The 24,553-nt window shown below is 40.3% G+C and overlaps 1 protein-coding gene across 1 annotated transcript in view; it reads left to right on the top strand.

Annotated features, from left to right (window-relative positions):
* Window positions 1-24,553, top strand: part of GALNTL6 (polypeptide N-acetylgalactosaminyltransferase like 6) — a 1,153,240-nt gene that overhangs the window by 1,114,189 nt on the left and 14,498 nt on the right. The window contains exons 12-13 of the mRNA XM_055299901.1: window positions 12,793-12,909; window positions 22,705-22,854. Of these exons, the coding sequence (XP_055155876.1) occupies window positions 12,793-12,909; window positions 22,705-22,854 (267 nt within the window). The remainder of the gene's footprint in view (window positions 1-12,792; window positions 12,910-22,704; window positions 22,855-24,553) is intronic.

The following is a 24,553-nucleotide window of genomic DNA, read 5'->3' as shown; positions in this document are numbered from 1 at the left end:
TCACTCTTCTGCCATTTTCTTACTTTTCAAAAAATGGAATTTTTAAGAAATTCAGATTTAAATTTTAGAGTCTCATTCAAAGGTTGGAAAATTATTTCTCCCAATCCCCCAGGGTTGCTTCTCTTGTACCACCACAGCGTCCCTGGAGTCCAGTGTCTATGGGGAGCTACATATTTCCCTTCAGTCATGGACCTCAATGACTTGATGGTCACTTCTTCCTGTTGGCTTGGCCAAGGGCTTTGCCAAAGCTTCCTGAGACTTTTTATTTTTAATCCTGTTTCAGCCTCTCTATCTAGATCAGACTCCAACCCAATTTTGGACTAGGATCACTTTTTTTCTAAACCCAAGGACTCCTAGCCTTCTTTAATCCTCAATATACGTTTGAGTTCAGTAAAGCATTTGCCACAGATTTAACACCCCAAATTGCACTGTTCTCATCATAACCATTACCACAATATAATATAAAGATCATAAGTCTAGGAATGAGAGACACGGTGCAAATCCTGCACTCCATCTATTAGTTTTGTCATCTTAGGCAAACCACTTACTATCCAAGAGCCTCAGCGGCAAATGTGAATGAATGCATAGCGTGGTGGTGGTACAGATTAACAAGCAAAATAATGGTTGTGAGAGCACTCAGTTTAGTATGAAGTAGGTACTGTGATTTTTTTCCTTCTATTAGGGAAGAGTTGCCTATCTTAAACCCAATAAAAAGTGGCTTATTTATGCAGATCTTCGTCTGGATCTGTTTATGAAAATAAACTTGTTGTTGGCAAATAACACTTAACTTAAAAGTTCTATTCTGATGCTGGATATGTTTCACAAACAATACTCACAATACTTCAAGTGGAAGGACATAGTTTTAGAAAAAGACTATTTCGAGCAGAACACATACAAATCTGAAGGTCCTATGGTGATATATCTGCCATGAGCTCAGCTTTTTCTTGCATAATGTAAGCCAGGCTTCTGAAATGAGTAGTTCTAGTAAGTCCCAGGGCAAGAGAGAGATGCCAAAGCAATTACATTTATGATAAATTCAGAAGAGGAAAATGTGCATAAGCTAGGAAGAAAATCTCTATGGGCATAATTTCAAGGAAAGGCAGTAGTTGGTCTCTGCCAGCAGTCATTGTAAGCCACAAGCATGGAGCAATTAAAGATGGAATGGGTCTGTTCAAGCAAAAATGGTGTGATGGCCATGACACAGAACCTTAAAAAGTAAAAGGTCTTACAAGGATAATGAAAGCACTTTTAATGTTTTCTATTTATATATTTATGTTTTTAATTTCTAAAAGCATTTCAAGAAATTTTTTGAGTTTCAAATGAATCAGAGCAGAGTTTATATGTATTTCTATTCTCAAGTCTCCCCATCCCCCAAATGCTGTTTTTTTATTCTATTTTTCCCTATATCTACCTTTTCCCCTCACTGTCAAGCTTCTTATAAGAGGCTTCCAGAGGCACCTGGGTGGCTCAGTGAGTTGAGCATCAGACTCTTGATTTTGGCTTGGGTCATGCGCCACCCCAGGGAGCATAGTTAAGACTCTCTCTGTCTCCCTCTGCCTCTCTACCACTATCCCCCCTCTTAAAAAAGAAAGGGGAGCTCCCATTTGTTGACTTTAGCCTTCACCTCCCAATTTTCCTCAGCCCACCTGGCAATCTATCTCCTGCCGTCAGTTACCCCACCATAGGAATTGTCCTTGGAAAGGGCCACCAGTGACTTCCTAACCACTAAATCCAATTCTTCCAGTTCTCCCCCTATCTGACCACTCTAAGGGATTTGATGCTGTCAACTCTCTCACTCACTTCTTGAAACTCTTTGGTCTTCTTTCTAGTCTTTTTTTCACTTTTGCTTTCTTTTCCTTGCTAGCCTTTCTTTGCCCCCTTCCCAAAGAAAGCATTCCCCAGAATCCTATCCTCAGTCTTCTTCATATGCTTTGCTTACATGCTACAATGTCCTTGTATGACTTCAATTATTACTCATATGTTACTGCATCAGTCAGGATGCAGTCAGGACCCAGAAATTATACCAGTAATTTCAACAAGGAAAATTTAATACAAAGAAAATCATGAACTAGTAAAAGGGGTAAAATGGACTCTAAAGTATATAGAAGCAGCAACCTCATAAAGCAGTAGCTACCTTCAGGATTGAGTGGATGTGAACAAGTCATGAACTTAGAAACATAGAAGAGCACTACCCTTCTTCCCCCACCAAGGTTGAGATGCAGTTTCATTTGATACCATTTGCCTGCTATAATAAGCATGCAGCTTGGCGGTGGTGAAGAAACTTGCAGGATGCAGCAGCCACTACTAATCTATGAGGGCCATTCAAGTGAGGGTGGCTACTCTCTACCACCCTACACTACCTGCCAATTGACTATGACATGGACACACACACAATGGAAGGAGTGAGCCCTCTTCTTGCTCTTCCCATTAGTGTCTCTCCAGCAGCCTCTATGGGTAAAGCCTAAAACAGTAGCTGCTGACAAGGAAAAATGTCCACAGGGTCCATCTTGTGTATCACAAAGCAAGACAAAGAGGGATGGATTTGGAGTTGGGAGAGAATATATGAGTAATTGGTACAGTAGATCATTTCTTTTTTTTTAATTTTTTTTTTTATTTATTTACGATAGTCATACAGAGAGAGAGAGAGAGGCAGAGACACAGGCAGAGGGAGAAGCAGGCTCCATGCACCGGGAGCCTGATGTGGGATTCGATCCCGGGTCTCCAGGATCGCGCCCTGGGCCAAAGGCAGGCGCCAAACCGCTGCGCCACCCAGGGATCCCTAGTAGATCATTTCTAAACTTGTATTTCTTACCTTGATCTCTCTTCTAAAGTTCAGATTTCTGAATATCTATATATAGATACCACAAAGATACTTCAGACTCAGCATATCTTCTTCATTATCCACATACAGTTGTCAAGACCTGTAAATACTATCTGAACAATGTGTCTGGAATATATCTCTTTTTTTAATACATACATATAGCCTATCACTATCACTGCATAGTACAAATTCTCATCAATTAGAACTACTACCCATGTTGATAATTGCATAACTCTCCATCTGTCTTTTCCACTAACAGTAGAATTTACTGTCTAAAACAAGCTTTCCCTCTCAGTAATATCTAATAATTCTCTTTGCCAACAGAACAAGGTCTACATTCCTTATTTTTATATTCAAGGCCCTTCACAATTCTACCTCCCCAGTCTCATTGCTCACTGCATTTCAATACCTACTACCAGTAATACTATAAAGCTTAACATTTATTGAGCACTTAATATGGGCCAGACAGTAATGTAAACACCTTATATGTATAATCTCATTTAATCCTCACATCAGATTTACCAGGTAAGTATTGTTATTACCTTCATTTTTCAGAAGAGGAAACTAAAACAAAAGGAAGTTAAGTAACTTGGCTAAAATCACACAGTTGGTAAATGTGGAAATCAAAATCTAAACTTGAGCAGTCTAATTTCACAATCTGTGCTCTTACATACATTATAATTCTCTCTAAGAAATTAATGTAAGAGTAAATCTAACTGATGAGGGAAATGATTTGTACACTGAAAACTATAAAACAGGGATGCCTTGGTAGTTCAGTGGTTGAGCATCTGTCTTCAGCTCAGGGTGTGATCCCGGGGTCATGGGATAGAGTCCTGCCTTGGGCTCCCCGCAGGGAGTCTACTTCTCCCTCTGCTTATGTTTCTCCCTCTCTCTGTGTGTCTCTCATGAATAAATAAATAAAATCTTTAAAAAAAAAAAGAGAGAGAGAACTATAATACATTGTTGAAGAAAATTTTAAAACATCAAGATTAATGGAAAGACATTCCATGTTCATGGATTAGAAAACAATATTGCTAATACTACCCAAAAATACTATGTCAATACTTCTCAAAGAAATCTATGGGTGCATTGTAATCTCTATCAAAATCCCAATGGTGTTTTTTGCAGCAACAGAAAAACTTATTCTAAAATTCATGGAATCTGAAAGTACCTCAAATAGCCAAACAATATTAAAAAGAAGAACAAAGTTGTAGGACCCACATTTCCTAATTTCAAAACTTAACACAAAGCTACAGGAATCAAAAAATTGTGGTATTCTTGTGATCCAACAATCCCACTTCTGGTATATATCCAAAGGAAATGTCCATTGCAGTATTATTCACAATAGCCAAGACACAGAAACAACCTAAATGCCCATTAATGGAAGAAAGAATAAAGAAAATAAGGTATATGTATGTGTGTGTGTGTGTGTGTGTATAATGGATTATTATTTGGCCATAAAAAAGAAGAAAACCTTGCCTTTTTTTGATGATACAGATGGACCTTGGAACATTATGCTAAATGAAATAAGTCACACAGAGAAAGACAAATATTGTATGCTCTCACTATTGTATAAAATCTAAAAAAAATTAACTCATAGAGAATAGAATAGAGAGGTACAGGAGAAATAGGAAATGTTGATCAAAAGGCACAAACTTCAGCTATAAATTGAATAATTTCTAGGGATCTAATACATAGCACAGTGGCTATAATTAATAATACTGTATTATATCTTGAAAGTTAAGAGAGTAAATCTTTTTTTAAAGATTTATTTATTCATTCATGAGAGACACACAGAGAGAGAGAGGCAGAGACACAGGCAGAGGGAGAAGCAGGCTCCAAGCAGGGAGCCCGATGTGGGACTCAATCCCGGATCTCAGGATCACAGCCTGAGCCAAAGGCAGACACTGAACCGCTGAGCCACCCAGGCGTCCCAAGAGAGTAAATCTTAACTGTTATCAACCCCCTCAACAAAAAAAGGTAATTATGTAAGGGAAAGAGGTGTTAACTAACCTTATTACAGTAATCATTTCACGTATATATATGTGTATCAAATCATCATGTTATACACTTTAAATTTATATATCTTATATATTGAGATATTACTGATATATTAATATATATTACTGATATATATTAAAACAATACATATTAATATAATAATTAAATTTCAATAAAGCTGGAAAGGGAGTGTAGTAACGGCTAAGGACAGATACATCAACCAGTGGAATAAAACAGAGAACCCAAAAAATAAACCCTCACTTACGTGGTCAATTATTTTTTTGACAAGATCACTCAATGCAGAAAGGACAAAGCATGCTGGGAAGACTGGATACCCACTGTTAGTGGGTCATGTCCCCCAAAATTCGTATATTGAAATCCTAATCCCCAGTACCTCAGAATGTAACCTTATTTGGAAAGAGGGTTGTTGCAGTTGTAACTAGTGAAGATGAGGTCATATTGGAGGAGAGTAAACCTCTAATCCAATGTGACTGGTGTCCTTATAAAAATGGAAAATTTAGACATAGGCATGCATAGGTGAATGCCATGTAAACATAAAGATAGAAATCCGAGTGATGCATCTACAAGCCAAAAAGTGTCAAACTGGAAGCTAGGAAAGAGGCATGGAATATATTCTGCCTCAGAGCCCTCAGAAAGAATTGACCCCGCCAATGCTTTGATCTCAGAATTCTAGCCCCTAGAGCTGTGATACAACACATTTCTGTTGTTTAAGCCACCTAGTTTATAGCAGTTTGTTATGGCAGCCCTAGCAAAATAATATATCCACTTTCAAAAGAATGAGGATGGAACTTTATCTTATATCATATGCAAATTTTAACTCAAAGTGTATGAGACCTAAACATAAGGGCACAAAATTCTTAGGATAAAATTTAAGAGGAAATCTTCATGGCATTGGACTTGGCAATGGTTTCTTAAATATGACACCAAAAAGAGGCAACAAAAATAAAAATAGATAAATTATATTGGATTAAAAATAAAAACATTTGTGCATCAAAAGATACTATAAACAGAGCAAAAGGCAACTCCACAAAAGAGGAGAAAACATTTGCAAACCATGTATCTCATAAGAGATTAATATCCAGAATGTTTTTTTAAATTCCTATGATTCAACAACAAAAAAACAAACCCCAATTCAAAAAAGGAATAGGACTAAATAGACATTTCTCTGTAAATGTCTCTGTAAAAGACATATAAAGCCTGATAAATGCATAAAAGAGCATTCCATATCATTAGTCATTAGGGAAATGAAATCAAAACTAATGAGATACCACTTTGCTCTCACTATGATGGTTATTATCAAAAAGAGAAAACAACAAGCATTAGCAAGGATATGAAGAAACTGGAACCATTTTACACTGCTGGTAGGAATGTAAAATGGTGCAGCCACTATGGAAAATAGTATGGTGGTTTCTCAAAAAGATAAATATAGAATTATCGGCATATACCCAAAAGAACTGAAAATGAGTAAGCAAACAGACGTATGTATGCCAATGGTCACAGCATCATTTTTTATGATAGCCAAAAGGTAGAAACAACCCCAGTGTCTATCAATGGATGAAAAGAAATAAAATGTGGTGTGTATGTATATTAATATGTATATTACATGCAATGCAGTATCATTCAGCCTTGAAAAGAAACAAAGCTCTAATATACGTTGTAATGTGGACAAACCTTGGAAATATTATACTAAGCGAAATAAGCATGATGCAAAAGAACAAACATGGTATGGTTCCACTTATCTGAGGCATCTAAAAAAGGAAATTCAGAAGTACCTGGGTGGTTCAGCCAGTTAAGCATCTGACTCTTGATTTCAAGTCAGATCATGATCTCAGGTCCTGAGATTGAGCCCCACATCCAGCTCCATGGTCAACACGGAGTCTGCTTGAGATTCTCTCTCTCCCTCTCCCTCTCCCTCAAGCCCCTCTCCTTGACTCTTCCTCTCTCTCAAATAATAAATAAGTCTTTAAAAAAATAAAATAGACAAATTCATAGAGTCAGTAGAATAGAGTCAACCAGAGGTGGGGTAAGTGGGGAAATTATTGCTTAATGACTACTGAGTTGCTATTTTGAGAGATGAAAACAGTCTTGAATATAGTGGTGACGGTTAAACAGAATTTTGCGTGTACTAATGCCATTGAATTTTACACGTGAAAATGGCAAACTTCATACTATGCATATTTTACCACAATTTTTTTTTAAAAGCCCATGAGTTGATGTTGAAGTCTTGGGAGACTGAAAAGGAGAAGAAAGGAGAAGAGCATTCAGTATTAAGAGCCAGAATCAACAGACAGTTAATTGGGGATGAGGGTGAGATGTCTAAGGTGACACCCAAGCTGCCAGACTGAGATCTTGGATATCTGCTTATAACATCAAGAGTAACAGGTGATCAGGAGTAAAGAATAGGTCTGGAGTGATGGGCCACAGCTTGTTCAGTTGTAGTCTCTTTGTATTTGAAGTGCCTGTGGGACATCTCACAGTGTAATAGAAATAGGATCTGACTGTGACATCACCACACTTACCATCATAGTTGATACAGCTGAGAAAGTAAATAAGCAAATAAATAGTAGCTAACATCTACTGACCTCTTGCAGCGTACTAACACCATGCTAAGCACTTGGCATGTATCAATTCAATCTTCTCAACCAACCTCAGAAGGTCGATTGTCCTCATTTTACAAAACTCATGCTGAGTCATGACTATGCGCCATTCCCTTGCACTGTCATGCCTCCATGTATGTGTTCGTTTCTGATCCCTAAGGCTAGAGTGTCCTTCTGTCATTTCACTCGGAAGATTCAATTCCACTTGTCCTCTAGAGTCCCTTCCAATGTCATCAGTTCTAAGTGCCCCAAGCTGTCTTGCTCAGAATTGATCATTTCCTCTTCAATCCTCACTCAGCATTTAGTAATCTAACAAAATGCCTTCCAAGTGCCATCTCCCGGCTAATGTCGTAAGCTCCTTGGGAGTAGGAACTGTTTTTCTTTTGTCCTGGGATCTCCATCAGTACTTCTCAAAGCACCTTTCATTCAGAAGCACTCTTTATAAGTAGACTTGTTATAAATGGATGGATAAGCTTTTAAAAGGAATGCGTGGCTAAGGTTAGGGGGAACCTGTTTTTGTGACTGGTGAGGAGAACCCAGACCTGCTTGGTCTCAGTTCTTTCTCCATACCACCCTACCATCTTTTTTCTTTCTAGCTCAACACACAAAACTGCATCCTAAAACCAACCACCGTCCATGAAAGAGAAGTGTCTTGATTCCTTTCATCATGTTAAAAATTCACAGCCAGAAATATTGGGAATCTCAAGCCTTTTTCTTCCACTCATGTGCTCTCTAATGTCCTCACTAGACCTCAAACTACATAAAGGAGGGGACCAATTTTGTTGTTGTTGTTAAATTCAAATGTATTTTTATCAAATATTTGTATTGAGATATAATTGACATAAAACATTATATTAATTTCATATGTACAACACAATGATTTGGATATGTGTATATATGATGAAATGATCACCACGATAAGTCTAGTTAACATCCATCACCATACATCATTACAATGTTTTCCTTATGAGAACTTTTAAGATCTTTTCTCTTAGCAACTTTCAAATATACAACACAGTATTATTAACTATAATCAGCATGCTGTGCATTACATTCCCAGGATTTATTTATTTTATAACTGGAAGTTTGTACCTTTTGACCCTCTTTGCTTATTTCACCTACCCCAGCCCCCAGAAGTGATTATTTATTATTTTTCACTGTGTACCCAGTATGTGTTATAGCGCCAAATTTATTGAGTGAATCATAAATCCACTCCTTCTTATTTAAAAGACCCTGATAAGGGGAGAATTATCAAACCATGTCTCTTAATTTGTTAAACTGAAGCTAGTCTCTAACAACCAACAGAATAACCAATCCTATACCTACTAGCCACCCTGACATTTATACCTCACTTCCCTTCTCTAGGACCTCTTTTTCAAAACTTCCTGTGTTGGGGAGGGGGCAAAAAAATGTTCATGCTGAGACTGACTTCTCTTGCAATCTGAGAACATTCTTTACTCTCTGCCAGACCTTTTCCTAAGCCTTCCCCAAAAGAAGATTATCTCTGTAATCCTGTCATACATAATGATTTTCTTTTCCTCTATATTTCTCCAGCTTCCCACCCACTCCTAGTCAAGCACTACCTACCTTTCTAATCCTGTTCGGTGTCTCTCAGGATTTCTTGACACAATTTTAATGATGCCAAGCCCTGGAGCTGGACATCAAAAGAATAAAGCATGAATCGTATCTATCCTGTCATAGATTTAGTCAGTGTTCTGTGTCCTAGATTTGGGCGTGTGCATGTGTGAACTGCTTTACTTTCAGCCAGATACAGAGCCCCTGTTGAAAAGGCATGAATCATTTATAAAGTTTCTTATCTCTATTTTTTAACTTTATTCAAACGAATAAACAATCTCTTCTATTGGAATTTTATTCACCTGTTTATTCATTTTATTTTATTTTTATTGGGATATAGTTGACACACAATGTTAGACTAGTTTCAGGCATGCAACAGAGTGATTTGACATTTATATATTCTGCTCTGTGCGCCATGAGTGTCGCTCCTGTCCCATTACATCACTATTACAGTATCATTGACTATATCCCTTAGGCTCTGCCTTTCATTCCTATGATTTATTTATTCCCAAACTGGAAGCCTCGATAGCCCACTCCCCTTCACCCTTTCTGCCCACTCCCACACTCCTCTCCCCTCTGATAACCAACAGTTTGCTCTCTGTATGGTTTTGTTGGAGTTGCATTTGTGAGCGAGAGGAGAGGACATGAGTTTGTACCAAGGAGGTGAGGATAAAATGAAAGGGAAGAGAGAAGCAAGTGAGAAAGCCCTGGTAGTGAGAAAGGCATGAATCCAGGTGCCTCCCTTATCCTATTTCCTTCTCTGGCACAACTGTGTGCTGGAATTTACACAGATGTAGATAATTATACCCTTGAAACTTGAAATTTGGCTTCCAAAGCAGTTTATCCCATTGTCGACACAGATGCCATTTGAGTGAGAATTTAGAAAATTCGAGAGTTTAGAAAATGATCTCCTCCATCCCTGCCAGAGCCCTCCAAGCTCACAGCATTTGAGAAACCAAAACAAGCCTCTCTGACGGGCTTTGGGGTGTAGCCGCAGGCAGATTGGGTAGATTTGCCATTCGGCAGCCCTGGCTTGTATATATTCTTTTCTTCCCGACATCCTCCTCTCCCGGAGCAGAGCCCCTCAGTGAGGGAGCACCGTGCCAGCCCATGGAGAAGAGCACACTTATCACTCGGTGGCCAACTGGCCATAAACCATAAGCAGCTGCTGTGTTTCCTGAATGTGGTTCAGAGCTTCTGGACTCAAGGAGAGGGAACAATAGTGCCCTGAAGGTGTCTCTGGCACAAACTGATGCTGGTTCTCTAAAGTGTGTCTCTGAGTTCAATGGTCCAGCAATGGAAAGAGTCCTGCCCAGAGTTCTGTGAGGCAGCTCTCAGGTTAGAGGCGGCTTTAGAAAACCAACAGACTGGATTCGGATAAGGAGATTAAGTGGGGGCTTTACGGAGTGTGCCAGGCTCAAGTCAGTGGCAAAAAAACTTTTGACCTTCTAGATGTTTCGATTTCATCACAGAAACTCAATCACACATCAAGGAATTGATTTTACAAAAAGCTGATTTTAGGCTTGGCTCCCCAGATTCCGCACCAAAATTCCTCCCTGGTACCACACCTCCCTGGAAGATGGAGAAAAGAGAAGTGAGAGTGAATCAGGTGCACTTTGACAGCAGCCAAATCCATTCCCTGGCTTTCGGGATTTCCCACCCTACACGGAGGCAGGATACAAGTAATTTTTAAGGAGTGGGTAGAAAGCATTTTCCCAAATTCAGGGTTCAAATGTGGAGTTTAGGTTCCAGGAAAATGAACACGGTATCCACCTACGGTTTCATTTGTTACTTTGGTTTTGTAAAAGTGTCCATAGCTTTCCTTGGATTCTCAGATAGGTCTGTAGACCAAACTAGGTTAAGAACTGCTGCCCTGGGCTCTACATTATTTCACAATTCCCTGTGAAATAAGGGACAGAGACCCTGAATATATAGTCCAATAGTGGGTGATGAACCCCTACTATTACCAAATTCCCTGAATGGGGAAGTTGGTATCTACCACCTTGGTTCCCTCACAAATGATGCTATACCAACCTCTACTCCTACAGTAAGTAAAATAAGAAAGTGCTCTCTCCCCAACAATCCCATTCCAGCATCATTTATTCCTTTCATGATACTCAATATATTTCATTACAACCTTCTCCCTTCCTCTCGCCTCAGCCCCAGTAGGAATCGGTCTGCTTCAGCTGTCTTTCTCTCCTGGACAGACTCCTTTCCTTATCTGCTCATGCTCATTCTTGGCAAAAGGGCCTTGACTAAAATTATCACCTGAGTACATCCTGTCCTTGTTTCCATTCTTAACAATACCTAAGGGATTATTATAATCCAACACTATATAAAGGCATAAAAAGGATTGAGATATTTGAGCTTAGCGAAACGTTGACACCTGAGTAACAAACCATAAGCAACATCCAACTCTATCACGGGGTGCAGTTCCAATGTCAGCAGAATTGGTGAAAACCTCAGCCAGGCAGACTTCACAAAGGAACACATTTCCATGACCAGACTCTTTCTGTTGCTATTTCTTTTTTTTTTTTTTTGAAAGATTTTATTTATTTATTCGTGAGAAACACAGAGAGAGAGAGAGAGAGGCAGAGACACAGGCAGAGGGAGAAGCAGGCTCCATGCAGGGAGCCCAATGTGGGACTCGATCCTGGGACTCCAGGATGGCACCCTGGGCCGAAGGCAGGCGCTAAACCACTGAGCCACCCAGGGATCCCTCTGTTGCTATTTCTATTGTTGATACTTCACACAGTCCACTCTTTGCCTACCTCTAACCACTCAGTTCCTTACATCAGTATTAACACGATAATTTTAAGGAATTATTGGTCACTTTTTTCTCATTCTGCAACTTTTCAAAGTTCAGACTTCACATAGAGAACCTTCATCCAGTGTAGCATTGCACCAATAGTACCTTCATTCCTATTTCGTTAATTCTCTAGTGAACACTGAGTTCATCATCCAGGAGAAATGCTACACCATGACAACAGGTGTAGACCAGGATCATCCAGACAAACTGGGACATGTCACCACATCCTGCACAGAACCATGCAGTGCTCAGTCGGTCATTCTCTTCTGTCACCCACTCTACTTGCATTTGCTGCTCCATATCAGATCTCTCTCCCAGCTAAGGCAGAAATAGTAGAAGATGCTCTGGTGCAAGAAGATAACAAATTCCAAGTTAAGAACCTCTTGAAGAAAAAAAAATCGCCATTTTATGAAAGTCATGAACTTGAGGCTGCTTTCCATATTGCATTATCACACAGTCCTTTGCTGCGGCCAGCTGCAGTTTCCCTCTTACCTGCTCACTAGGCCATGTTATATTTAATTCCTTGATTTTTCCTCCACAAGTTGCATATAAGTTTAAAGCATCGTTCAGCAAACATGCAATCAGAAAGACAACTAATAAGGGGTGTCTGGGTGGCTCAGTTGGTTAAACATCTGCCTTTGGCCCAAGTCCAGACCTCAGGGTCCTGGGATCAAGCCCTGCACCTGCTCCCTGCTCAGCAGAGTCTGCTACTCCCCTCCCCACCCCCCTATGCATAGACATGTGCACTCACTCTACCCCCTCCCTCTCCCTCTGCCCCTGCCCCGCTGCTCATGGGTGAACCTGCTCATTTGTTCTCTCTCTCTCGCTCGCTCTCTTGATCTCCCTCTCTCTCTTTCTCAAGTAGATTAAAAAGAAAACAAGATAACTACTGCTTCTATAGCAGGATTGCCAAGAGCTAGGGGTGCAATCAAAACCAGCCCCAGGCTCGTTTATTCTTCTCTCCACAGATTCGAAACGTGGCAGCAAATCTGTGCGTGGACAGCAAGCATGGAGCGACGGGCACTGAGCTGAGGCTGGACATCTGTGTCAAGGATGGTTCCGAAAGGACATGGTCTCATGAACAGGTACATTGGCCACGGGAAGTGACAGAAGCAAGCCGGGCTGAGGCAGGCATGGAGGGACAGGGGGAGGACAGATCTCTAAGTGGGACGTGTAGGACTTACAGTGGGGTCCTGCTCCTGCCACCAACCAGCTCTGTAATCCAGAGAATTACTTACCTTCTTCGTTTCTGTCTGTCTCGGAGCAGATGTGATAATCAATTGAGACCATGCATGAAGACATGCTCTGAATAACAGAAAGGGTGGTAGAGACGTGGATTGTGACCCTAGGCTCACATTTCTATTCCCGGAATGGTAACCGTCAAACCACAGAAAGCCTATAGAGTGCCATGTAATCTCCCAACTAAATTTCACAGTTTTATTGAAAGACTCTTTGTTATTTTGTAAGTTTTGTGCGTGTATGTGACTTTATCTAATCTTATTTTCCCCTCTGGCTACATGTTAAAAAGTATACTTTACATACACCTTTTGTTGCCGTAGCAGTCCGTAATCTTACACACAAAGGACAACTTTGAGGCAGTAACACCCCAATATGGACTTCATGGGGTACTTTACAACCATTTACTGCCTTCGATTGAAAAGGATTTCAGTGCAATTCTGTTTATTAAGCAAGTTGCAATTCCTGACCCACTTTGAAAAATGATGGTCTTTATAAGGGATTTTCCTCACACCATGTCACTTGCAAAAGAGAAATGATAGTGGGTAGAATTGTGTCTGCCCCTTTTTATTGTCTTAATTTTTAATTATGAAAAATCAGGGATGCCTGGGTAGCTCAGTGGTTGAGCATCTACCTTTGGCTCAGGCTGTGATCTGAGATCCTGGGATCAAGACCCACATCGGGCTCCCCATGGGAAGCCTGCTTCTCCTTCTGCCTATGTCTCTGCTCCTCTCTGTGTGTCTCTCATGAATAAATAAAATATTTTTTAATTATGAAACATCAAATAGGAAACTATAAAAATATTCTAGCACACCTTGGTACACTCACTATACAGATTTAATAAGTATCTGCAGCTATTGCCATATTTTTTAAAAGAATAAAATTTACAGGTACAGTTAAAGCCCCTTCCCTATCCTACTCTCTTCTCTCCCTCTGCAAAAGGATACATCCCATGTTCAGGATAGTATAAATTGCCTGTGCTTTGTTTCCCAGAATTGCCCATAATCCCTCTCCTATGAAAATCGAAAACAATAGACAAGCAATTTCCAGTAAGGTTTTAGTTCTCTTCTATAGCTTGGATATTAAACTAGTGAAGACAAACTGTGCCCAGCCTAGGATCTTAAAGAGCTGTTCGGGTGTGCTGAGGTACATCACATTAGCAACCCCCCTCCCCGTCCTCACCCCGCTGTCCCTTCCCACCCCACCTATAACCTACAGTACAATGCAGAGCAGCATAATTCAGGAAAGCAGCAGTGGATCGAGTGCACAGCACAGTCCAGAATTAATGCGATCGGTCAATGAACCAGCATTGCCCTTCCCCTTGCCAGTAATCTGGCCCTTGCACTCTCCCCCACAGCCTCATGGTGTTCCAGAAGGACCGGGGGCCTTGTGGGCCTAGATTTCAGCCACTTTAACCTGTGTGACCTTGTGGAATTGTTGAATCTTTCTCTCTTTAAGATTTTATTTAGAGAGAGAGAACTAGAAAGATAGCACGAGTAGACGATAGAGGAGAGGAAGAAGCAGGTCCCCACTGAGCAGGGAGCCCAGCGCGGGGCTCGAACCTAAGCCCCTGGGATCATGACCTGAGCTGAAAGCAGTCAGTTAACTGACTGAGCCACCCAAGCATCCCATGTTAAATTCTCTAAGCTGCGGTTCCCCCACCTCTAAATAGTGACAGGAATATTCACCTCACAAACAGGTCGATTATGAGAATAAACCATGTCTATGATATAACAGCATCCTGCACGTGTGGTAGGGGCTAAATAAATGTACTTTCCCTTCTGCTTTCTGACATGTCCTCCCCCAGAACACTTTATACTAAACCCAAATTAGAAATCTCTCCCAGGTCCAAGGCAGCCGCCAAAACCAAAAACTATTTATCATTCACTCAAATATATCCTGCTCAGTGTGCAGACGCTTATCAGATGGGTTTTAAAGAAGGCTCTGCAGCTCCAGGATTTACTGATGGGAATAAAGTATCAGTAAAAGCTGACTTTCTGCTCCTTCACCCATCTTCTATGAGTGCCACAGGGGTATGACCAGAGACGTGAGAGATAGTCTGGCCTGTCATCTCCAAGAAGCAGTTGTGATTTCACCCTGGAAGCAAGAGAGAAGGCTTCAGAGGCCTACCAGAGTGGAAAGGGATATTTTTTAAAGAAAAAAATAAAAAGAAGCATGCCATATGGAAAATCTATGTCTGTTGGGCTAAATTTCTCTCTACCACCCCTGTGCAGCCCCACCAGGAAACACATCTAGCCAGCCAGCTGATTAGGAAGCATGCCTGCCTGAATGCCTGAATCAGGTTTCATAGTTCTATTCCCTGGAATGTTCCAAAGTGAAATATGCTCTAGACCACAGGTTTTAATTAATAGCCAAAAAATCAATATAAATAAAACCAACTATATTGCATACACTTTAAAAATGTTTGGTTTCTTTTTCCCGCCTCATGATGACCTGCTAAAATCTGTCATGTAATTCAAGAAATAGTCACAAGAGGGCAGCACCAGACAAGCAGACAACTATACAAAGCCCAAGAAGACGAGTTAATCCAGCTCTTTAGAAAGATTTCTGGTCTCTAGGTTCTGAAAACAGAGCTACAGGGAGATTAAACAAAGTTGACAGGAGGTAAAAAATGAATCATCTTTGAAATATGTATCACCGTATATCGGCTTGGTGATTAAAACATTACAAGCTGATTTGTTTTTGCAATTAGCTGTAAGCTTTATTCACTGTATTACTCAATGATTTATATGAATTAAAACTCATTCTCCTCCATTTAGATTAAAATGCCTGGGTGAAAAAAGAAGTGTATCAGAGGAGAAAAATTATAGGTATTCTTTTTTATTCAAAAGCATTCAAAGAACACACAACGGGCACTTATTAGAGTTGAAATGATCCTTTTTAACAAACGGCAAAAATAAAACACAAAGGGATAAACAAAATAGTTACGTGGGAAATAAAGGATAGTCTACAGAAGCACCTTTATGAGAAAATGCCTTTTGTTGCAGAACACCAGTGATGACTAATTTGGCTTTTGTGAAGGAAGCAATTTGTGTGACTCATTTTTCCAGGACCATCTATTTAGCTGTTTGAGATCACTGTAGCTTTGTGTACTGGCTTTCAGTTTCCTTTAGGGATCAAAAAAGAGAAAGCAAATAGACCTTAACAGGACTGTATGGTCTGGAAAGAATACCTTCCAAATGCCATTACAAGTCCAAGGGAGGGGGGAAGGGAAAAAGTAGAGCCCTCTGTGGCCATATCATGCTGGGGAGGCAGCACTGCAGCAGGCCAGGCCTCCCTCCCGCTGAGGAAGCAGACTGAATGCTCCCTTTGCAAGACCTGGAGAGGAGATGTGCAGGCAGAGACAAAAGCAAGTCATTGTATGGGGCAAAGAACTGATCCTGGGGTACACAGCTCAGAACAGTGATAAGTACCATCTGGAACATGCAGTGGCTCAGATTCCTACCAACCACCTAATAAGAAAATAAAATATAATTACCCAAGGAGAGAAAAATATTTTCAATCTTCTCAAATCAGGTAGCAAGATCAAGGTAGTAAGCGTATTTATATTACTATAAACCCAGGCAACATCACATGTACCACACTGACATTAGAACAAAGAAGTACAAGTTATGTATCATTCTGGATTTGCACTTAAAAGTATCACTTGGGACCCCTGGATGGCTCAGCAGTTGGGCAGCTGCCTTCCGCTCAGGTCATGATCCCGGGATCCAGGATCAAGCCCCGCATGGGGTTCCTGCCAGGAGCCTGCTTCTCCCTCTGCCTATGTCTCTGCCTCTGTGTGTGTATGTGTGAATCTCATGAATAAATAAATAAATCTTTTTTTAAAAAAATTATCACTTAAAAACAAGAAGTGGAGAGATGAACATCAATTTATTCTACAACTGAGGATTTGAGGTTGAAAAAAAATCAAGAGTTATTGTACAGGAAACCTGAATGAAATCTAAATCCTTCCATCAGTAAGGAACAGCCCAAGGCTGAGAGACAAACCATAAATGTCACAATAACATCACAGAATGCAAACGATGAAAATACATTCATAATGTCTGCTTGTTTCTGGTTTGACAAAATTGCACAGGAGAAAGTGTGCTTAATGAATGAAAGGCTTGGTGCCTGATTGGACTGACATGGCCATTAGGATAAGATGAATGGCAATAAAAAAGCATTTCAAAGACATAAGAGAAAAAGTTTAGCTAATGGTAGGTGCAGAAGAATAAAGCAGTTGATATCATCTGGAAATGTCACTTGGAATGCAGGAAAGTAATCACCACATAATCATGATGATGGTGATGATAATGATGATGATACAGCATAAAATACTGCGGAGACCACCAGCTAAAAATCAATCTACAAATCTGAGAATGATTATCTCACTATAATGACAAACCTAGAAACAAGAAATAAAAGTCACCTAAGGAGCCTTGGGATAGAATTTGGACAATAGATGAATAAGTCTGTCAAAAGAAGAATTTGTTGACATTTACTTTAATAGAGGACTTCTTTTGTACTTAACTGATCTATATAATAATAAAAAAAATAAGAAAAGTAAAGATTAAAAAAGCAAAAAGTGGGTCACCTGGGTGGCTCAGTAGTTGAGTGTTTGCCTTTGGCTCAGGGCATGATCCCAGGGTCCTGGGACAGAGTCCTGCAGCAGGCTCCCCACAGGGAGCCTTCTTCTCCTTCTGCCTATGTCTCTGCCTCTTTCTGTGTCTCTCATGAATAAATAAATAAAATCTAAAAAAAAAAAAAAAGCAAAAAAAAATTTTTAAAGACTGTCTATAAAAGATTACATAAGCAGGGGCACCTGGGTAGCTCAGTCAGTTAAGCATCTGACTCTTGGTTTCAGCTCACGTCATGGTCTCAAGGGTGGTGGGATGGAGCCCTGTGTTGTTGGTCTCCCCCCTGAGAGGGAACTCTGCTTAGAGATTCTCTCCCTCTGCTCCTCCTCCTACTTGCTCACTTGCACTCTCCCTCAAATAAGTAAACAAATCTTTAAAAAAGAGAGAGCGAGAATACATAAGCCAAAGGGCCTGGATGGCTCAGTTGGTTAAGCATGATACTCTTGATTTCAACTCAGGTCATAATCTCAGTGTGATGAGATCAAGCCTTGCATGAGATTTTCTCCCATTCTCTTTCCCTCCCCTCCACCCTGGACACTCTCTCAAAATAAATAAATAAATCTTTAAAAAGACAGAAAGACAAAAAAGAAGGAAGGAAGGAAGGAAGGAGAAAGAAAGAAAGAAAGAAAGAAAGAAAGAAAGAAAGAAAGAAAGAAAGAAAGAAGAAGAAAAAGAAAGACAGACATAAGCCTGAACACTTGAAGTGTGGTAGGGACCAACCATTTAACTCCTGCAGACGTGATTTCCCCCAACTGAATGATGCGGGGCTAGGCTAGGTAATGATGACTGTTCCTTTCAGCTCCGGCCAAAAAGGGAAGCTGAGGCACAGAAGGAAATGGAAAAATCAATCAAGACCACCAGTTCCTGCATGGGTTGGGCTGCTTACAGTACCATGGAAATGTGATATTTCAGTGAAATTAAGATTTAATCAGTGCTAATGACAAGCTTATAGGACAGGAAGTTTCTACTTCAGTAATAGGTAACCAAGTCCAGAATCTCTGAAGATGAAGTTTCAAAAAATAATATTATCATTGACAGTGTTGTGATTTGACACAAGCAGCACAAATTCATTTGAAAGACTAAAAAGACCAATTGATTGATCTTGTCAGTTATCCCAGAGCCCTTTCTGTTAATAGAAGGGGTGCACATTTTCATTTATTAAATAGAAATTTTGATGGACATTTATTATGCATCATGAATTGTTCTGGATGCTGGAAATTCAAAGATAAGAAAGATATGATTCCAACCATTAAGAATCTATCTAGCGAGAGATAAAGAAACATAGATGGACAATCATGATGAAATAAGGTAAAGGAAGAGAAGGAGTAAGGGGTTTGAGGGGAAGGCTTCTTGGATGAGTAGGTGCCTGGACTGAATCTCAAGGAACTCATGAGCATGAACGAGGGTGGCTGGTGAAGTGGTGAATGTTGGCCTCCTGACCACAGGGATTCTCATGATCAGAGTCGCAAAAGGGAAAATGCAGCTTGATCAGTGCAAGGAACTGCACACATTTTTGAATTGAGATATCATTGGCGTAGGACATATTAGCTTCCGTTGTATGGCGAAATGATTCGATATTTGTACATACTGGAAAGCGATCACCGCAGCCAGTCTAGTTAACACACATAACCATCCGTTGTCACAGAATTTGTTTTTCCGGTGGTTGAGAACTGTTAAGATCTACTCTCTTAGCAACTTTCCAATGTTTTGTTGTTGCTGGAACTTAAACTACAGAAAAAGGGATGCAGCTAGGGGGGAAATACAAAGGCCGGATTATGGGGAATTCTTAATATGTTCAAGTGTTTGTACTGTGGTCTCTAAGCATTATGTGAAACTCTGTGAGATTTTAGGACAAGAGGTAACGGAGTCAAACAGTTGTGAAGAAAGGTGGGAAAGACTCCAATCGGGAAGTTATTTCAGTAGTCCAGAACCTGGGCACGTAGGCGGCTCAATCAGTTAAGAGGCTGCCTTTGGCTCAGGTCATGATCTTGGGGTCCCCAGGGTCCTGGATGGAGCTCTCTGTGGAACTCCTTGCTCAGCAGAGAGTCTGCTTCTCCTCCCTGCTTTTGCACTCTTGTGCTCTCTCAATCTCTCTCTCCCTCTCAAATAAATAAATAAATTCTTGGAAAAATAAATCTTTAAAAGAAATACTGAGGGCAAAGGTAGTGGAGCTAGAGAAGGGACTACTTCCAGCAATATTTGGAGACAAACATGGTAAGACTTGCTAATCGATTAAATAAGGAGGGTGAGGGAGGCAAAGGGGTTAAAGATGAAAGACTCAAAAAAAAAAGAAAGAAAGAAAGAAAGAAAGAAAGAAAGAAAGAAAGAAAGAGAAGAAAGAAAAAAAAGAAAGAAAAGAAAAGAAAAGAAAAGAAAAGAAAAGAAAAGAAAAGAAAAAAAGATGAAAGACCCCCAGATTGGCAAGTGAGTACTATGACCACCAACTAAAACAAAATAAGGGAGTAGGAACAGGCTGAGAAGGAAACAGAATCAATTGAATCTAGGGTGTTTTGAACTTGAGATATCCATGGGACAGGCAGGTGGGAAATCCTGCATGGAGTCAGACATATCATATGCTAAGTTACCAACTATTGGTATCCAAGTATTGGAGAGAGTTGAACTGAGCATGCATAATAGCAGCTAGAGGAGGTACAAGGACAGGATGCAAGGGAGAGCCCTGAGCCATACCTATGTGGAAGAGACAGTTACAGAAGGGACATGAGCAAGATAAAAAAGGGGTGACGGGCACTGAGGGGGACACTTGACGGGATGAGCACTGGGTGTTATTCTGTATGTTGGTAAATTGAACACCAATAAAAATTAATTTATTAAAAATAAAATAAAATAAAAGGGTAACAGAGCAGCACAGTGTTTGAGACACCAAGGGAGCCGTGAGTTCTGATTTAAAGAGAGTGATCAAATCAGAAATACCTAGCTGCTCAACACTTTTCCTTGACAAGTCACTCTCTTGCCTGTTAATTTAAGTGAATCTAAAAATGTCTCAGTCCACAATCAAAAGGGAGGGGGGACTATAAGAAAAAGAGACCACACAATGTCTCTTCATGAATCTATTTCACATGCCTCACCTAAAAATCTTTGGCCTTCTATTTAAAACATTCTATTAAAAAAAAAAAAACATTCTATTTTGTCCTGTCTTCCAGGGAAACAGAATATAGTCACTCACCATTACCCAGGCAATCCACTTACATATCTTTTGATTCGCATAATTTCTCTCTGATTTTCTTCCAACCATTTAACCCAGTTTTTTCAAGTTTTCTGCAGTCTCCCCACCACATCACTGTTTTTTGTTAGCCATTCCTGGCATTTTGCCAGATTCTCTACATTTTTCTCACCCAGGTAGGATGGAAAAACTGAAAAGTTCTGAGGGTCTGATCAGTGCCAAGTGTATTCTCTCTCCTCAGCTCAGCATCCAGCTCGCTTTTGTATCAACAGCCCTTTGACAGCTCTATATCCTGCAATTCACAGCTTGGCTTCACAAAGGCCTCCTTAAGTCCTATTCTAAGAATTATATAACCTCATTGAAATTGTATTTATTTTTTTAAAGATTTTATTTATTTGTTCATGAGAGACACAGAGAGAGAGGCAGAGACATAGGCAGAGGGAAAAGCAGCTCCCTGTGGGGAGCCTACCCCGGTGCCCCTAACCTCATTGAAATTTTAGAATTGGAAGGATGCAGAGGGCTCATCTAATCTATTTTCCCCACTTACTTGAGGATTTCTCCTACCGAACTCCTCAGATGGTTGATCAGCTCCAACTCAAGAAAATCAACACTTTTCAGTGATAAGTCACTTACAGAAGTGGTTTTTGTCTTAATTTAATATACTGTAAAATCCACGTTAGTGCCTCAGAAGTAGCATTTTTCAAAAAATAGAATGGGATGGATAGGATAGAATAGACTAAACGAGGAGAAGATTGAATGGAATACCAGAGTCTAATAAATGTAGTAAGACGGGCAGCCCGGGGGGCTCAGCAGTTTGGCGCCTCCCTTTGGCCCAGGGCATGATCTTGGGGTCCTGGGATCAGGTCCCACGTTGGGCTCCCCGCATGGAGCCTGCTTCTCCCTCTGCCTGTGTCTCTGCCTCTATCTCTGTGTGTCTCTCATGAATAAATGAAATCTTTTTAAAAAAAAATAAATGCAGTAAGAATAAATATCCTTGTGTTTTCATCTGAGAAGGAGGAATTTGTGTAACGTGTGTAAACTGTATCTCTTACAATGTGGTCTAGCCCAAAACTTTCTACGTCGCCCTGCTGACTTATTCATACCAACCCTAGAAAATTAATTTGCGTATTCTTTACTTCATTAAGCTCAGCTTCCATTTAAATCAAAATTTGCACACTGCAAGCATCAATCCAGCCCAACTGGGCTCCTGGTCTTTTTGCAGTTAATCTGTTTATTTGGGCTAACTGTGTAGTGTTTGATCCAGTAACATTTTATCTAAATGAAGAATGTAAGGAACTTTATTAAAGAGCTTCTCTCTGGAGCACCTGGGTGGTTCAGCCATTAGCGTCTGCCTTCGGCTCGGGTCGTGATCCCCAGGTCCTGGGATCGAGTCCCACAACGGGCTCCCTGCAAGGAGCCTGCTTCTCCCTCTGCCTATGTCTCTGCCTCTCTGTGTCTCTCATGAATAAATTTTTAAAATTAAAAAAAAAAAGGAGCTTCTCTCCTTCCCTCTCTCCTCTCCCCCTCCATCCTTCCCTCCCTCTTTCTTTCCATGCCACCCCTCTGTTATTTTTTCTGGTACCTATCTGGAAACTCCTCATTTGTATTTTTTGGCAGCCCAGGCCAAAGGTGCCCTGTTGCAGCTATAGAGTTTGATGATTACATGCCTTTTTCAACACCTCTATTATGCCTAGAAGTTGTTCTTTTCGGGTAAATCACAAAGCACAAATTCCACATTGCAGAAAAAACCTCCCCCCACCCCCACCCCATGCTCTCCAGACTCTAAACTCACTGTAGCTTTTCTGCTATTGTTGTTTTGTTAGCTCTTTACTTTTGGATGGAGAGAAGATATTCGACCTGGTGAGCCACTGCACACCCGAAAATTCTGCTTCGATGCAATCTCACACAACAGCCCAGTCACTCTCTATGACTGTCATGGCATGAAGGGGAACCAGCTCTGGGGACACAGAAAGGTAAGACTCAGTTCATTGCAGGCATTCTCAAACTGCTGGGCTCAAGGCTTTCTAACTCAAAAGTTTGTCAACACACAGTTTTGATTTAAATTGTTGCCTGGACACAAGTGTACATTTTGGACTCAGACAGTTGGAGACCTCCAGCAAAGGTTGAGAGAAAGACAGGGTCTGCTGGAAGGGGCATTGCTTTTGGCTTTGCTTGCTGTGTGTGCACCCACCATAATCACTTATGACTGAAAAATAGCTTTGAACCAGAACATATATTGCAAGGGAAGGGACTAGTCTTAGCCCAGACAACTACCAAATGGAGGGACCATGTGCCCAATAAACAAACACACACGTGTAATTTTTAAGAACCTTGAGTCACACACAAACATTAAAGTATCCATTTATTTATATCTCATTCTCATTTGCTTGGGACCTGTCTAGGTTAAGACAATTAGATTTACATATCCACACTCATGTTAAGTGTAATTGTTGCGATCTTTCTACAGACTGACCCATTCGCAACTTGGCAAACTGCAAGTATAACAAAAGAGAACTTATTTGGGTAATTTAAGTTTAAAAAATTATGAAGTTAACATTTAATGATAGAAAAAAGGTAGTTCAAAAGCAAATACAAAAATCATTTTATTGAGTTGATAAAGAGCAATTAAGTTTTTATTTTAAACTATTTTCACCAAGTTGCCTTTTGATAACTTTTGAGGATACCACGCAAATTTCTTTTCCACTTTTTTGGTTTTTAGGGCAGGACTTGGCTGTCAGTAAGCTCCATTCCACCCCTCAAGTTCATAGATGTGCTGGGTGCCCTCCTAGCCAGAAAAAAGGTGCCAGTCTTACCCTAAACTATACAGGAAATGTCACACCCACCACTTTAATCATGCACTTTGGCTAACCTGTGGCTGAGGCAAAACTTAGTATCCCTGGCATTATGGAAAGCTAAAGGAAAGAATCTTCAGAGAATCAAATATGGGGGATGACTGGTTTTGATACCTAATAAGCTTTCCAGTATCTACCTTTCAGGAGTGGGCACCTAAAATTATACTCAAGGGCAGATTCATATATACAAGTTTGTTCTGTATGCCACCCAGCACCCCCCCCCCCCCCCCGCCAAACACACAGCATTTGGCAGATTCTGGCTCTGTGTCCAGAAAAAGTACAAAACATCAGTTGTATGTACCCCTCTGATTTCCTTATGAACTGCATCATAAATGATTAATCTTACCAAACCCTTTTTGTTATTGGCTATGATACAATCTATGTGTGATGCAATAAGAAAGTCGTTTTGTTTTGCTTTTATAGTTATATTCTGATCTTTAAGAAGTTCCTTTCTCAGCACATCAATAAAATACCCGATTCACCATTTGCCTCATATGCTGCTTGTCCCTAATGAACAAACCATTCCTCATTATTGCACAGTTATAGCACGAGAGACAGAACACTCAATAATGTGCAATTAAGCCAAGAAAATACAGTTGTTTTCATTAGGGAGCTTACAAAAGCTTACAGATGGATAAAACCAACTAATACACATGCACACAGAGCTCCTGGAGAGGAAAAAAAAAATGGCTGTGGTGATTTCAAGAGGTAACTCTTACAGCTTTAACATTTTAAACCTTTCCAGGACCCTAAGGGGCTTGTGAAAGGGAACCACTAGATGCAATTGGCTCCCTTCTCAGATGCTTTTGTAGCTTGGCCT

This window comes from Nyctereutes procyonoides, unplaced genomic scaffold (assembly GCF_905146905.1).
Source record: "Nyctereutes procyonoides isolate TBG_1078 unplaced genomic scaffold, NYPRO_anot_genome, whole genome shotgun sequence".
Classification (NCBI taxonomy): Eukaryota; Metazoa; Chordata; class Mammalia; order Carnivora; family Canidae; genus Nyctereutes; species Nyctereutes procyonoides.
The sequence above is the reverse complement of the archived record's forward strand: the minus strand, read 5'-3'. Positions and strand labels throughout refer to the sequence as shown.